Genomic DNA, 15,634 nt, shown 5'->3' on the forward strand with positions numbered 1-15,634 from the left:
TAATGCTTGCAAATCGTTTACAACCTGTAGTGTTTCACAGACAATAGCTCAAACACCAAATGTTAAAACTGAGAAACAGGCACCTGTTATTCGGCGACTATTTGCACATTTTGAATTTGGTCATTTACACTTATTTTGACCATTTGGATGGAATTTGTGGAGCAAACCTGAATAAAAAGTTGCATAACAGTGTGAGAAAACTAAAGAAAGGGATCCTTTTAAAGTTTAATATTTCACTGCATATAAAAAATACAAATATGTTTTAAAGAGATCCACAAGCTTTTCTTGTTTTGAGCTTTTTTAAAGATGAGCTGAGGGTAAAGTAGACAACTTTGTTTGTATCCTGACATACCAACACTTAAAATGTATATAAATTTAGCAGCTGAAGTGTAGAGCGACCAAATCAGGCCTCGTAACAACAGGTGCTTAAATCGACGTTCTTTCTTTTGCTTCAGACTGATCTAGAATCACATTCTGCACACATTACAATAAAGCCAAACTGTCACCATTGTGTATTTATTTATAGAAAGTATCGGGCCATCATATTAAAAATAGAACAGGGTATTGAAAAGTGCTTCTGGTTTTACACTCATAATAAATATCTTCTAAAAACCTGTTTTCACAATTAAATACAATGTTCTTTTAAGCTTTTGAGCTAAATTTAGGGTTTTAATTATTTGCAAATTGATGTATTTTGCTCTTTTTTTGACATTCGACACTGACACAGGATCCTTTTTAATTAAAAAAAAAAAAGGGTCTTTGTCAGGTAAAGGCTCCATCTGATGAATGAACAATAGTGTAATAAAGATAAATACCTGTTGCATCTTTTAAAGCCAAAAAAAAAAAAATCCAGGTGTGTTTTTGTTGCTTTTTTGAAGTAACCCGGTCCATAATTGAGGGACCGATGACTTCTGTGGGCCTGAATGTTTGGAGCAGTTGTTTTCATGTCGAATGGAAATGAATAGGTCTTTGTAAACTTATCAGAAACCAGCTTAATTGTTGCTCGGCTGCTGTCAGATCACAAACCCAGATCTGTTTGACTGCGTCCAGAATCTGTAATTAACTCGAGGAGGCATGGCCCTGAAGGCAGCACATAAAACCCAAACTGAGCCGTCGCCGGCAAAACAGAAGACACGGCCGGGGACAAAGTCAACCATGAAGCTGTAAGGCTGTCTCTTTTAATTCTAAATGTTTAAATATTTTTAAAAATTTTTGACACAGATTATTCTATGTTTCAGCTTCCTGTTTCCTCTGCTCCTGCTTCAATTCGCAGCCACGGTGGAAACAGGCCTGGTGAGGGGTGAGTGTTAATTTTTCTTTAACTCGTCTTTGGAAGCTTTGGAAACAAAAGACTGTGATTTGTTCAATCAGGCGGTTTCTTTCTTTCTTTTTAAGGTGAAAGACAGAATGTGTTAAGTTTTCTGAAAGGTAAGTTTTGTTCTTTCTTAAAACAACGCCTGCAAGTAAAGCCCTGCTTGAAACGACCGCTCATGTTGTTCTTCTCTGTTGTTATAGAGGCTCTTTCCACGACCACTGAAAAGGCCATACCCGCCGAGGTCACAGGTGTGTGAAGCAGGAGGCTCTTAGAGACAAAACCGATTTGAAACCAAAAGGTTTTTTTTGTTGTTGTTGCAAACTGTTCATCTCACCAGATCCTCAAACTAGTTTTGATTCCCTAAGAATATAAACATAAAGTTGGAAACGAGAACAGAAAAATAGGAATTGTCATTTTCTACTTTCTTTTTCTCTCAGCTGTTTCCCTTTTCAGGTGTCGCCACAGCGAGTTATCCTCCTCCTCCTAACTCTGTCCTCTGTGTCCTCTGTCCTCACTTCAACTACCTCCATGTCCTCTCTAACTGCATCCATATATCTCCTCTTTGTCTTTTTCCTGGCAGCTGCGTCTCTAACATCCTTCTACCAATATACCCACTGTCCCTCCTCTGCACATGTCCAAACCATCTCAGTCTTTTCTACTTTTATTTTCATTTTTAAAATAAAGTATTTGTTTTAAAAGATGCTGCCTGTAATTTTTACCCTTATGTCTACAGGATACAGAAACTCTTCAAGCAGACCCATAGAACTCCAAGACTCTGAAGGTATTTTTTTTTTGTAAAATCAAAATTCAGTATTTACTGTTTACTAATGCATTCATTTCAGCTCGAGACTGACTCCTGCTCCTAAAAAATGGCTCCTTTGCAGATTTGTCTGATGCAAGATCCACAGAAAGCTTTGAGACAAACAAATACCCAGGTGTGTGGATTTATATCGCTTATAAAGTAAAAAAAAATATATTCAGTTTTATAAGAAATAAAACAAAAGGTTTCTTAATGTTTCAGAACCTGTGGCGTCTGACGAAAGCGGAGGAGAAAGCATAGGTGTGGTACCGTCGAGCATTTAGTTTGCTGTCGATCAATAAAGCGGTAGTTCGGATCTTTTAAAGTGGGGTTCTGTGGAAGCACCATGAGCAGTTAATATCTTACCTGTGGGAGATGGCTCTAATAGTGACCTCAGTTTGGAGAAACAGGGTTTAATGACGAGCTAACAGCTAACCAGGCTAAGATCAAAGTGAATTTCTGCCGTTTTAAAAGAAATCAAATCTCAAATCTCTCATTAGCATTAACACCATTACTGCAGCAGCAGTTATAGCCCTCCCAGTGCAGCTCGAAGCACTTCAGGTAGATTTATCATTATATTTGTGGCAGAATAAATGCAAAATTGTTGACAATGTGAAGGTTTACAACACAGAGTTAGTCTGAACCTTTTTAGATTGGAGATATTTTAAGTTGACAGCAACCAACTTTGTTTCTGGCCTCATTTAAACAGTTCAGTCGGGTCAGAATTAACCTCTGTTTCCCCAAAATGAGATCGTTCAAACAGCTATCTAGAACAGATATTAATTGCTCATAACCTTTTATTAGAACCCCTCGTCAAAAGATCGGAACCACCTCTTAAATGTATAAAAGTAAATGTGAAGATGTTACATCAACAACTTAAACTCAGCAGCTTCTTTCCCTCGGCCACTAAACTGCTGAACAACAGACGATTGACTCTAACACGACACAGCCACTTTATCCACCTGCTATTATGCATATGTACACTTTAATTAATTTCTTGTTTCATTGTTTACTTATTCATTTGTGTTTGTTTTATTTGCACCATTATACCAAAATAATTTCCTAGCCTGCTAACTTGTTTACTGGCAATGGCAACAAAGTGATTCTGATTCTGATTCTAAGACCTCAACAGCGATGAGGTCCTGGTTCCTAAAGCAGAGGCAAAAGAGCAGGCCCCATCAAAGAGGACGGCCCAAGGGGGCAAAACCCTTCGGATTCAAGGGGAACCTCAAGCAAGTGGAGCTCAGAGCCATCAGAGCAGCACAGGTGGAGTGACGGGAAGAGTTAACAGGATGTACCACGAGCTGGATCGGGATCGGAGCAGAGAGATGCCAGACTGGGATAGCTTGGAGGACAAAAATGGCAGGTCGCCCACAGGGGACGAGAGCAAACTCACGGATTATGACGGTAAGAGCGGCTCTTCTATCGCTCAGCGTGGAGCCAAACTTTTTCAGGAGTAGTTCTGAAACAATTCCAGTTCATACGGTCAAACTGAATCTTCCCATAGAGAGCGGAGAACACGTGAGCTCTGAGACCTACCCGCTGAGTAAGGATGCTTTTTACTTCCTCAAATGGAAAAAAACAAACAAAAACAAAGTGCAGCTATTAATATGCACTCGTAATGAAAGTCATGTTATTGATTCATATTGTTTCCTGTGTGAACCCCCATCAGAGCCCAGCAGCCTCTCAGCTCCGGCCAAGAAGCGAGGTGCCTGATGATCCCACTGAAGGTGTGTCTCACACACATCCATCCCAGCCTGCTCTTAAAACTCCACACATATTTTCCTCAGCTTTCTTCTAATTATAGAATAAACAGTTTCCTACATTGTTTGTATAACAGGTATTTTCCTTCTGTTTTTTTTTTTTTCTTCCCAGATTTCGGTGACTCAGGAGCCACTGTCTGTTGACTCACTGGAAGGCAGACAGTTGCTTTCTGGGGATTTTTTTATTTTATAATTTTTTTTAATCTCTAAATACACTTATTTTTGTTATCTGATTTAAGAAGGCGTGAGAAATAAAGACGCTTTGGCTGAATTTTGTCTTGCGTGTCCCTGTGAATGGCTGAGGAGGATTGTTGTAAATCTGCACAACTTTTGATTAACTTTTTTTTTTTTGATTTGGTCCGAGCCAGAGAGGAGGTTTTAAAACATTGTTTAATCCATGATTGGTTCAATACAATATTAAAATGTACAGAAGCAGTAAATGTCACATTCAGCGCAACATTGAATAAGATTAAAAATCCAGAATATTAAAGCACTGTACAGCGATTATCATTACCTACAAGCCTTCTGAAGTACAAGCTGCAAACTTACATTCTTTCATACATTAAACACTAATTAGAGACACAAAATTAATTATTTTTACAGTGTTTTAAGTCCTGTTTTGCTGTGTCATTTCCTATAATGTCGAAGCTCACTGTAGATATCTGACTGGACTCCATGTAACTCCTAGGAAACAAAATAAATGTACACAATAGATGCAAAGAAATGTCAGTTTCTAACAGAAAAAGCCCTTTATTGTGCTTTTAAAGGTCAAAAGCAGTAACGTTTTACCTGGTATGGAGATTCTGTGACTTCTGCGGCCCTTTTCTTTGACGCTGACAAAGGCAGACTTCGTTTACCTGTTCAGGAAAATGATCAGTCTACTGCCTGCCTGCTAACCCAGCGAGAACAGGTCATGGAGGAATACTCACTGTCGGGAGAATCCCGTTCCCTTCTCCTCCTGTGGCAAGTCGCAAAGCAGAAGACGGAGATGGTGATGAAGACGGTCAGGACGATGTCAGCTGCAAAAATGCCCACGACAGAGCTCATGTTTATTAGGTAGCAGGAGCCACAATCTGAGTGTGGGGAGGAAAATTAAAAGAAAAGGATTTAAAAACAAACCAGGAGGTTGTAATTTTGCATAGAGACAAAAGGTTTAGGGCATGTAGATACCTTGCTGTCCTTCCTCTGAGCCTGTAAGACAAACAAAAAAACAACAAAAAACAATAAAATCTTTGCATGTTTTTCACTAAACTATCATTCTACGTAACAACTGGACTCACCAAAGAACGAACCCTCAATGCAGAGAGCGTCGGACATCTTCTGAGTTTCACTTCGAGTTGGAAATGAAAGTCCGTGGGCTCTACGAGTCCCTTTGGTTTCTTTCAGATGCCCTTGTTGAGGGGGGCATAAAAAACAAAAACTAAAACCCAAAAGAAAAAGATGCTGAAGCCAGATGCAGGAGGTGTTTCCAGGTGGTCAAGTGTCCATTAAACAGTTTGGTCACGGGTGCTGAAGCTTTCCCAGCCTATCGTTTGACTGCAAAAAGAGGTGGAGCAGAGAAAAAAAAAAAAAGGAGTCCACTGAGAGAAAAAGGAAGTGGTGTTTCTGTTTGTGACTGTTTTTGAGTCACAGTCATCTGAGGGCACGCTGGGCTCGCATGAAAAGGAAACATCTCCCACTTTGTCGAGCGAGTGCTCTGGATTCAGACCACTCTTTTTTTCCAGTACCTAAAAATATAATGTAATGAAAATAAAGCAACGGGCTACAGGAGGTCATTTCCATCACAGCCACAGTTTCTGCTGAACCACCAGAGATGCTATCTTCAAGCAGAGCGTCTCTTCGTGTGGTTTTGTGCAGGCGGCTGGCCGAAGTTCACCTCTGCCTAAAGTGCACAAAACTTTTAACCACAGCTGGGTTTTTTGGGTTTTTTGTTTTTACCTAAACGATGGTGCTCTGTCAGCTAAATGAAAGTACACTTCTTCTCATGCCTCAATTGTAGCACAGGCCCAGAACACCCAGCTCCGGATGCACACATGCCTGGCAACTGTCTGTTAGCAAAATATCTCACAAACCACGGGACAGTAGGTTCGTGGGATATTTTGACATGCTTCTGGAGCCCAAGACCAGTCCATCAGGAATCGAGAAAACCTCTGGTTGGACCTAGACACATTGATACAGTCGCACCACCATCAGTCCTTCCGGGCTCCCGTATGGAGTCTCGTAGTTAATACATGTTTGTGCTCAGAATACACAGATTTGTGACAAGGACGTTGTTCGGTTGAGAAAAACTATAAAACACTGGCTCTCGTTTCCCATCAGCCTAGCCTGGATGAAGACTTTTGCCTTCTTTTTCATACTCTGCTCCACGACTGATAACTATTGATCCCTATGTGACCAAACATCATTCAAAACTGACCGGACTGTCCCTTTAATGACATGAACTGTTCAAAATGTTTATTCTGTGTATCTAGTTTCATCTTTTAATCTGTTGTTAAGTATTGATGTTACGTACTCTGGATGGCTTCTGTTACGGGTCAATAAGCCTTAATTAGACAAAGTATTTAGGTTTATTAACATACCTTGTTTATTTTCCAATAAATAAATTGAAAAATCAGAATAACCTGCAAGGCGGTGGGTGATATTCTGTCCTTTAAGGAACGCTAGAGTGAAGTTCAACACCAGTCATCTCGGTGGTTCCTGTTGAACTTTGTGCTGTCAGAAGCGCTGCTGATAAAAGATGTGAGAAACACTATCTCAGATTGTGGTCCAAACCCTGAAATGTCAGAGCTGACGCAGATCTGAAGCGGGACAGGCTCCTCTAGAGAACCAAACAAAGGGAAAGCTGTGAGATTTCCAAAACCGTCCGGTGAGCTGGTTAGGTGCACGCCAACAATAAGGCAAAAGAAAGATGAAAAAAAAAAAGAGCTCTTCTCGAATGGGTTTCAAGAATCAACTTTATCAGAATGTTTGTGGGGACAAGCTGCGACAGTGAGTGACAACGAAGAGGTGTATCAGACAGATAATACGAGATATCAAACTGGTTTAGGCCAGCGGGTTGTCATTGTCTGACTGCAACAGTTTAACCAAAGTTTCTCACTGATCTGATCTCCAGACTCTGAAGAGTCACTGTACACAATAACAAAGTAAATACAAAGATCTCAAACTACAGCAGACAAGAAACCCTTTTTTCAATCAGAACCCACAGCTGTAAAGTAAAAAGGACTGGAAAAAGAAACCATTATCAATTTAACTATATGACACTGTTTTTTAAAGGGTTACTGTCAGGTCAGGGTGGAAAGATTGCGGCAAACCCAATTCGTAGACTCATCGTAAAATAAAAACTGATCCTTTAATAAACAAAACCAGAAGCTGACATGGCAGCAAAAACAAATACAAAAAAAACAAGAAAACAAGGAGCAGAACTTGGCTGGGCAAGGGAACACAAGAACGAAAACTGCAGACAGAACGAACGAACCGGGGAGGAAGAGGAGAAAGTGACCAGGTTTTAAAGACAGAGGGTAATCAGGGGAAGGGAGTACAGGTGAATGATTACAATTAGGAACAGGTGAAGATGGGCGGGGTAGAAAGACAAGAGATAAACAGAGGAGAAGTGAACAATGACAGAGACACATATAACAAAATAAAATGAAACTCAAACAGAAGCATGACTCAGAAACAAGAAAACAAACCCATGAAAACAGAAAAACAAAGAACCAAGAACCAAACCAAAAAACAAACTCAAAAATACCTGAATTCATGACAGGTACAGAAATAAAATGAACAGCTTCACCAGGTTTAGAAATAGCATAAAAAGGTTTATTAATGTACAAACGGTGAAAGGAATTGTTCGTCAAGAAAGTAGTTTAACAGAGAGCAAATCTGTGAAATCACAATGTCTGTATTTCCTGTTACATCTCATTTCCTTGTAGCTTTTTTATTTAAAAAAACTCTTCAGAGTCACCAACAGGGGGGGCTGTTTGCTGTAGTTACAGATTAAAAGACATTTGTTGTTCCTATAGTTTGTCATTTTATTTTACACGCTTAAAGTTTCTAATAGACAGATAAGAACACTCTTTATTTGCCAAAAGTTTGGGTCATGAGATATTACGCTTACAGACAGGCGGGTGGAAATTAGTATTCCAGCAGTTTGATGAGAGGAGCCCGGTCATTTAGGGCTTTTTTTAAAAAACATTTTTATCTATGAAAAGCGTGGTTACATAGTTTTTGAGAACTCTGTGACCCGTCTTTACAAAAGAAATGGAGCTGTACCACAGTTTTTGTTATAACCAGTTGAAAAACCAAAACCTTAAGCCAGGTTTTATAAAATATTATGAAGCAAAAACACAATAAATCAAAACAAAAACTGGAGCAACATTTATGTGGACTTGCAGTTGGCTCGGACGTTCATGTACACCTTGTTAGCTGTGAAGAGGGAGAGACGAAAACAAAAAGTGTCAAATATTTCAAATGTCAGGATGGGTCATAGCACAGTTTACAACTCAACAGGAAATGTATTTTTTAAAAAAGGGTAAAGTTTCTGTACCGTCGTCGATCTTCTGACGTTGGGAGCTGGCACATTTGTAGGTCAGAACGACAATAATGAGGGTCAGAACCAAATCTGCTGCGATGATGCCTGCGATCACCGCCGGATCGATTCTGTAGCAGGACACAGAGTCTGACGAGAATGAGCAAAGGACCAAAAAAAAAAAATCAAGTGGGTTGAAAGAGACAAAAACAAGAGACGAGTGGAAAAACTGATTCATCGTGAAGTTTTCTGATTCTGCTTGTTTTATTAAAACATTGTTTTTTTTTTTTTAATGCTTAACTTATGTCCTCTTTGTGTTACCTGTAAGGGCCCCAGGCAGGTCTGGAAAAGAAAAAGAGAAAAAGACAAAGATAAGGAGCAGTGACTGCACCGGGACTGATGTAACTTTGCAGCCTGTGTTGCGAGAACCGTTAGGAGGAGTGTTTGTGGGTTTGCCTTCCTGTGTGAGAGCGGCTCAGTGCTGAGCAGAGAGAAAAAAGGATGAAGGTTTTACTTACTGCAGAGGAAAATCAGCACGAGCGTGAAGAGTTTGTCCGATGCCATTGTGAGGGGGGGACGAGTGGGTGGGTCAGATCCGTCCTGTTCGCTCTGAAAAAACAAATCGTAACCTGATGTCCGATCTTCAGAGTCAGTGGTTCATACACGGCGTCAGCAAATCAAGAGAAATAACCAGAACTGTGTGGGTTTGACTCTTTCCATTCGCGCTGCATGGCAATCAACTCCTCTACGGTGAAAGAGTCGTGGGCATTTTTGTTTTCTAAAAAGCCTTAAAATTAAGCTGAAAATGAAAACTTTTTCAATAGAAGAACATCTGCAGAGAGATGAAGCTCCTATGCTGTGTGCTGGATCGAGTATTTACAGCTGAATTACTCTGGCTGAATGTCATCTTCCATTTGAATCAACATTCAAAAGCATTTCAGTGAGATTTAATCCGAAACAAACATTTTTAAATACTGAAAGCAGGAGGAGAAGAATCTCTACGTACCCGCTCTGCTTGGGTTCTTGCACCTTCTGCAGCCCAAAACAAACTGATCTGAGGAAAGGTTTTACTTATAGGAGGGGGCGTCTGACTTCCTCTGCTGGGGTTGTTTTTGCGTAAACAGTGTGGGTCATCAGTGTCATGGCCACGTTTTTTTTCTTTTTCATTTCGTCGACTGATGACAGAGACTGCGTGAAACTGGTGTAGCATCACCACAGCTCGTGCGTTTTGTTTGACTTTTTGCTGAAATAAAATAAAATACCACAGTTCTTCTTGCCATCTAACTCAATGACTTCTTCTTGAGGCTCTGAGTTTCAGACTGGAGCTGAATGCTCCAAGTCCCCCCTGGATAAAGAGGTGAGGAGGAGAGATCATCGTCCTCCAGTTCTAGCTTATCTCCATTGGCTCCCTGTTGAATTCAGAAGAGAATTTTAAAACCTTCAAACGTACAGAGCTCCATCTTATATTAAAGATCCTATTCTTCCTAACAGAGCTCTTTGCTCTCAGACTGCAGGTTTACTCGTGGTTCCTAGAGTTTCTAAAAGTGGAACAGGAGGCAGAACTTTGAGTTCTTAGGCTCCTCCCTTGTGGAACCCGCTGCCAGTTTGTGTCCGTGAAACTGACACCCTGTCTACTTTTAAGACTTTCCTTGTTGATAAATCCTATAGTTAGGGTTGGTTTGGGTTTCCTGAGCCATCCCTTTGTTCTGCTGCTATAGGCTCAGACTGCTGGAGGACAAACTGACCACGTCTCCTCACTCTGCCACTGTCTTTCCTCTCTCTACTCTCCACGTTTGTATTTGTTGCTGTCGTTAATCTGTTTTTCTTTCCTTCTGAACTCCACCTGGACCGGCCGGTCTGCGTTCGTCTGCGTCTCTTCCCTGTCCTCCCAAAGCCGGTCCAGGCAGATGGCCGTCCATCTTGGTCCTGGTTTTGCTGGGGGGGGGGGTTCTTCCCATTAAAACGGACTCGTTTCTTTCCACTGTCGCCATGGGCTGCTCAGGACGAGCGATTGTGAGAAAGTGAAGGTTTGACACAGTCCGCTGGTTTCCTTAGATAACTTTTACTAATTGTAATGTACGTGCCCGTGTTGCATCATAACTAGAACGAACTGACTGTAATTGGATATGAATCTGGATTCGGGCTCGTCCATATAGCGCCCCGAGGTGGCCGTTCTCGAGAATTGGCGCAGACTGAACTGAAATGAAGTGAAAGTGTGCGAGGTGTTCAAATGTCTCTGGTGGGCTGTAGAAGTAACCACCGACTTCCTAGAAACAGGCGGCTTGAACAACAAACCCACAAGTTTCATTTAGTAGAAACAACAATCCATTTAACCAAAACTTGTTTTCAATGTTTTACTCTGTCATGAAACTCTGAAGCTGTTGCATCAAGGCGCACCCCCCTCCCTCGGAGCATTTAGCTGTCTAATGTTATGACGTTGAAGTTGTTGTTCCCCTTTTTTGTCACAAACGCAGGTTTGCTCAGAAACATCTGTTTCCTGGATCCTGTGGGTTTTAGGGTGTGGGGGTCTCTGTGTCGCCTCGCTGGGTGACGAGGGAAACACGTCAGACTCTGCTGCTCTTTGCTTTTAACCATTTATGAACCGTTTCTGTGGGGTCCACTCCTCAATATGTTAGCGATGGGCTGCTGCGCTTGTCACGTGAAGGATGTGAGCGTAACAACTGGAACCGTGAAGTTAAACACAAATTTACAACCTGAACTTGGGTGTTCAGGTGGAGAGGTGTGTGAGGTGTAGCGTGAGACGTGTACGAGGACAGCCAGACAGAGGTGACATGCGCCTGAGGACTGCCAGGTGGGCTCAGATCCGCTCTGAGCCCCTTCTTGTTTGCAGTGGCTGAGCCCTGCGGACTGGGGCGATGCACATCTATAGTGAGAGTAGGGAGCAGGTGGAAGAGAGCCTGGAGAGGCGGAGGCATGCTCTGAAAAGAAGAGGGGGGGGGAAGTCAGTAGACGCGTGACAGAGACGACATGACAGGGAGACTTTTATTGATTTTAAAGGTTGTTTATGGATGTATTCACACCTTGGATTTGCTTTTACCCATGGAAGAAGTCTTCTGATTGCCCCAAAAGTTGAAACTTAAACCCACGGTGGTGTGTTATTACGTAGAACAGCCCAACTAAGGAGCTGACGTGGGCTGAGAGTGGTTGTGCTTTTAAAAGCAAACTCACGACCTACCTGTCCAGCCCGGTTTCAATTTTTTTTTACAAGTCTTATAATAATTTAATCTGTTAGTTTTACTGCACTTCTAGTTTGCCTCGTTGTAGCAGCCCCCGCCTCTTTGAAAACAGTTCAGCGAAGCCTTGACGGGTGATTTTAGGCAGGGTTTTTTTTTCATTTTAGATCAACTTGGACACCTTAGACACCGTGAACACAAAAAATCAAAACAAAACATATATACAAACATTAAAATACAACAACATGTGTTTAACATACAAATGAAATAAATAAACGTACCTCCCTGCTTTTACTGGGGAATAAAATGCACAAATCTCGTTTCTTTGACAGCAAACATTTAAATTCTGGAGCAGTCGCTCCCAGCCATTAAACTAATTACTGCCAGCTTTTATAGGCCAGCCCTTCCTGGCTATGGCACCCCGCGAGGTACAAACAAAAAAACAAAACAAAAACATTTATAAACATCCTATACAGTGAAATGAAAACAGACAAACATCTATAAATAACCCACACAATTGCAAAATGTCATTTTAAATGATGATTTACTATCTTTTACACTCGTATTTATTTTATTTTAAGGGAAAAATAATAACTTTTGTTTCATTTTCTCTACCATTTATTCAATTTTCTCTCTCTAGTTGCTTTTCCACAGTCTTGCTTTTACTAATTTTTACATTTTAGAATTTGTCTTTTTATGATTTATGTACTTTAAATTTGTGTTCCCTTGGTTTCTTCAGTCCCTTTATGCTACAACCCCCATTGTTGAATCACTTTACATCTAGCTGCTGTTTCGAATGATCTTTTTTTTCTTTACATTTTCTTTTTGTCTGATGTAATTCGCTTTGTGTTGCACATTGTTACATGAAAGGTGCATTTTTCTCACAGAATGAGAGCTGCAGGAGTGGAAGGGAAGGTTTGCACGATGGCAGTGAGACCTGCTGTGGTGCTGCTGTTTGCAGGTTACTGCATTAACAAACAGAGATGAGGAAGAGCTGGAAGTATGAAGTCTTTCATTGGGAGGATTCGAGATGAGTACGTCAGAGGGACGGCCCAAGTTTGAGCAGTTTGGAGACAAACTTCGAGAGGCTGAGGTGGATTGGACAGAAGAGGGACGATGGACACGTCGGATGAAGGGAGCGGCTCAGACAACAAGAACCTGATCCGGTTCTTCAGCTCCAGTCTGCAGTGCAGAGGCTGAGGGAGGACTGATCGTCTGATCGTCCCTCTGTGGAACAGCAGAGGGAGCTGCCGCAGAGACAAGGGGACGAGAGGTCCTGCAGGCGGAAACGGGCCAGAGGTTTAGTTGTCGTGTGTCTCTGCTTTTTCAAGCTGCTCACTTGAACTAAAACAGGCAAATCTGTGCTGACGAGACTTAAACCAACCTGCAGACAGTTTCAGTTCAAGCAAAAGACACAAAAAAGAGATCATTCATAAATAATGACCTGTGTGTGGAGTTTAAGCCTTAAATGTATTTTGTCACAATTTAATCTTTGTACTCGATCATTCTGTTATTTGACTTTTTTATTATTATTTTTTTATTTCCTCTTTTCTCTGATACAGTTATTTAATTATTTTAATTTTTTTTAAAGTTGTTTGTTCTATAAATATTTAGAGACAAAATTCTCTGAACACAGAAAGGGAAGTAGGATGACTATATTTGTCATAGTTCTCAGCTAAGTCAGATAAATTATATCCTTCTGATTCACGTTTTATTTCATGTCTGAGAGTTAAAATGAGCTGGAACTTCAAAAATCTAAAGCTGCAGAAACTACCCACATTTTTCCTCAAATAAATAAATAAATAAATGAAAGAATAAATAAATCTCTTATCTGATACTCTTTGGCTTCCAGGCGGCTCTGTTTAAATTTCTCAGAATCATTATTTGTTTCCATTTCTTCACGTTTCCTCGGTTTAACAGTTTGCTCTGTTTTATTTTCAATGATTCCTCTTCAAAGCGCGGCTTTTATTACAAATTGTCTTCCTTTTTTTTAAGCTCAAGTATGCTTTCAGCAGTTGTTTATGGAATCGACAGACAGAGAAATGTTAGTCATTCGCTAAAAAAGAAAGAAACATGGCTCGAACTCGGTTTCTTTGAAGTGACACAAATTTTCCTCTGAGTTCACTCAGCTACTCAGAACCTGAAAAAGTCACATTTTTACTAAAAATGTACATCCATAACAGAATTATAAATACCTATAAAATACAATATACATACATATTGATTTACTCACTAATAAAAAAATGGAAACTAATTTGTTTTGATCCAAATTTATTTATATTTTCTGGGTGAAAAAGTTCAGACTTCTTCTTGTTTAAGCTGGTTTATATTAAATGTTTTCATTGAGCTTAAAATGTTGATAAAAACTTATTTTTATTAGTTTCATCAAATAATCAAATAAAGCAAAAACAAAAAACAAATATTTATTAAACATCCACAAACATTTATTTATTTTTTGTTTAAAGCAAGTATTTTGCTTCTTTTTAGTTGCTTTTATCATAGATTTGAATTGTTTTCTTGTCTTTATGTTAAAGTTACTTTCAAGTTGGCAGCAAAAGCTGCTTTTACATTTAATTTATTTACTTCAATCATTACAAAATCTTCTAAATGATTTGAAACAGTCATCTTAAAGCATTTAATCAGATCTTTAGAAACAGGGTTTTGTGAAACATATTGAACAATGAATATCTTACCTGTTGTAGACAGCTCTTTGACTGAGTTCAGTTCAGAAAAACAGAGTTTGATAAACTCGGGCTGATAAACTAAATTCTCTCCCGTTGTTCTGACGTCGTATGGATTCTGTTGACTCTTTTAAATTACAGCTGAAAATGTATTTGTGTAGACAGGCTTTTAATTTATTCTGTTTTTATGTGATTTCCTTATTGGTTTTGTGAAGCACTTTGTGATTTTATCTGTGAAGAGTGCTGTAGAGATAAAATTTTACTTACTTTAAACTAACAGCTTGACTAAAGTTTGCTGCCATCTTAAAACATCTTCAGCCCTCAAAAACATTAGTGGTTCACACAAACACTATTTCTTCAAGTGTCCACTTTATGAAATGCTATGAAATGTTTGAGATTGGAGCTGTTTTGGTCCCTCTCGGACCAGCCGTGAGCTTGTCAGTCCGGTCAGATACCAGCTCTGTTTCTGGCTCTGGGTTCATTCTTTCAACTCTGTACTTTTTGCAGTTTAGTCACTCCACACCAACACTTTTCCTGTTATGAAAAGGAACTGCCTGCCACTGGTCCCTCACTTTGCCAGCCAACCTAATGTTGAGGATTTTAAAAGTTGAGATCCAAGGAACTGAACCAGAACAGGGTCACAGTATCTTACCTCCTACCTCCATTTATCAAACACAACATCAAATCATCCGCAAAGAAAGGGCTGATTCTGTAACATAAAGCTAATATTTTTGTAGATTATTTAAGACTTTGTATCTCTTTCAGGCAGACATGTCAGAAGTTCCTTTGTGAGCCTTTAAATAAAACATATTAAGCATTGTTGCCATGTTCTTGTTAAAATACTTTCTCAGTAAATGAATCATAGCATCTGGGAACTTGTGACTAAAATTTTAGGTAAAAAAAGAAGAAATATTTAACTTTCATTTTGACACATCATCCTTTGTTTATGTTTGTTGGCACCACTTTTTATGTTTAGGCTTATTTTTTTGTCAAAAAGAGCTGTTTTTTTGTAAGCTGGTAAAAAAGGCAGCATTGCTTTAATTTTCCAAAAGGGCCATTAAAGAAAATCCAGTTAAAAAAAAAATATTTTCTATAAATTGAATTCAAGTTGTTTTATTTTTGTGTGAAGCTTCTCACTGTTCATAACTTTTACAAAGAAGTCCTCTTTTTCCCAAATGTTTGCCCCTCTGAGCCCTAAAATCCAGTAACAATAACCAAACATCAGGTCGGACTGCACGGCTGTGGCTAAAAAAGGAAATAAATAAGAACAAAATGACAGCACAAATAGCTTATACTTATATTATACAAGTTTTTTTCCATTTATGACTATTGTTTTTACCTTTTGGAACAATTTTAG

General features: G+C 39.6%; 3 protein-coding genes across 6 annotated transcripts; 1 reads left to right on the forward strand and 2 right to left on the reverse strand.

Moving 5' to 3' along the window:
* Positions 1–1,061: 1,061 nt before the first annotated feature.
* Positions 1,062–4,122, forward strand: LOC108241977. 3 transcript variants are annotated; one of them, XM_017426486.3, is made up of 11 exons: positions 1,062–1,163; positions 1,239–1,300; positions 1,396–1,428; positions 1,516–1,563; positions 2,049–2,096; positions 2,200–2,250; positions 2,337–2,375; positions 3,237–3,521; positions 3,622–3,660; positions 3,787–3,844; positions 3,990–4,122. In XM_017426486.3, exons 1-10 carry the CDS (start codon positions 1,075–1,077, stop codon positions 3,828–3,830), a joined length of 738 nt encoding a protein of 245 aa, XP_017281975.2. In that variant the 5' UTR covers positions 1,062–1,074; the 3' UTR covers positions 3,831–3,844; positions 3,990–4,122. The 3 variants fall into 3 exon arrangements, with proteins under 3 accessions (XP_017281975.2, XP_037836006.1, XP_037836005.1); XM_037980078.1 differs by having other exon boundaries at positions 3,622–3,844; XM_037980077.1 differs by lacking the exon at positions 3,990–4,122 and having other exon boundaries at positions 3,622–3,957.
* Positions 4,123–4,248: 126 nt separating this feature from the next.
* On the reverse strand, positions 4,249–7,535 carry LOC108241983 (transmembrane immune signaling adaptor TYROBP). 2 transcript variants are annotated; one of them, XM_025008137.2, is made up of 5 exons: positions 5,158–7,535; positions 5,048–5,068; positions 4,807–4,896; positions 4,667–4,734; positions 4,249–4,561 (listed from the first exon to the last, which is right to left on the reverse strand). In XM_025008137.2, exons 1-5 carry the CDS (start codon positions 5,192–5,194, stop codon positions 4,505–4,507), a joined length of 273 nt encoding a protein of 90 aa, XP_024863905.1. In that variant the 5' UTR covers positions 5,195–7,535; the 3' UTR covers positions 4,249–4,504. The 2 variants fall into 2 exon arrangements, with proteins under 2 accessions (XP_024863905.1, XP_017281988.1); XM_017426499.3 differs by having other exon boundaries at positions 4,807–4,950; positions 5,158–5,439.
* Positions 7,536–7,671: 136 nt separating this feature from the next.
* hcst (hematopoietic cell signal transducer) lies at positions 7,672–9,514 on the reverse strand. The gene is made up of 5 exons (XM_037980079.1): positions 9,409–9,514; positions 8,921–9,011; positions 8,724–8,744; positions 8,421–8,552; positions 7,672–8,299 (listed from the first exon to the last, which is right to left on the reverse strand). Exons 2-5 carry the CDS (start codon positions 8,964–8,966, stop codon positions 8,253–8,255), a joined length of 246 nt encoding a protein of 81 aa, XP_037836007.1. The 5' UTR covers positions 8,967–9,011; positions 9,409–9,514; the 3' UTR covers positions 7,672–8,252.
* Between the last annotated feature and the right edge of the window lie 6,120 nt (positions 9,515–15,634).

This window comes from Kryptolebias marmoratus, linkage group LG16, assembly GCF_001649575.2.
Source record: "Kryptolebias marmoratus isolate JLee-2015 linkage group LG16, ASM164957v2, whole genome shotgun sequence".
Lineage (NCBI taxonomy): Eukaryota > Metazoa > Chordata > Actinopteri > Cyprinodontiformes > Rivulidae > Kryptolebias > Kryptolebias marmoratus.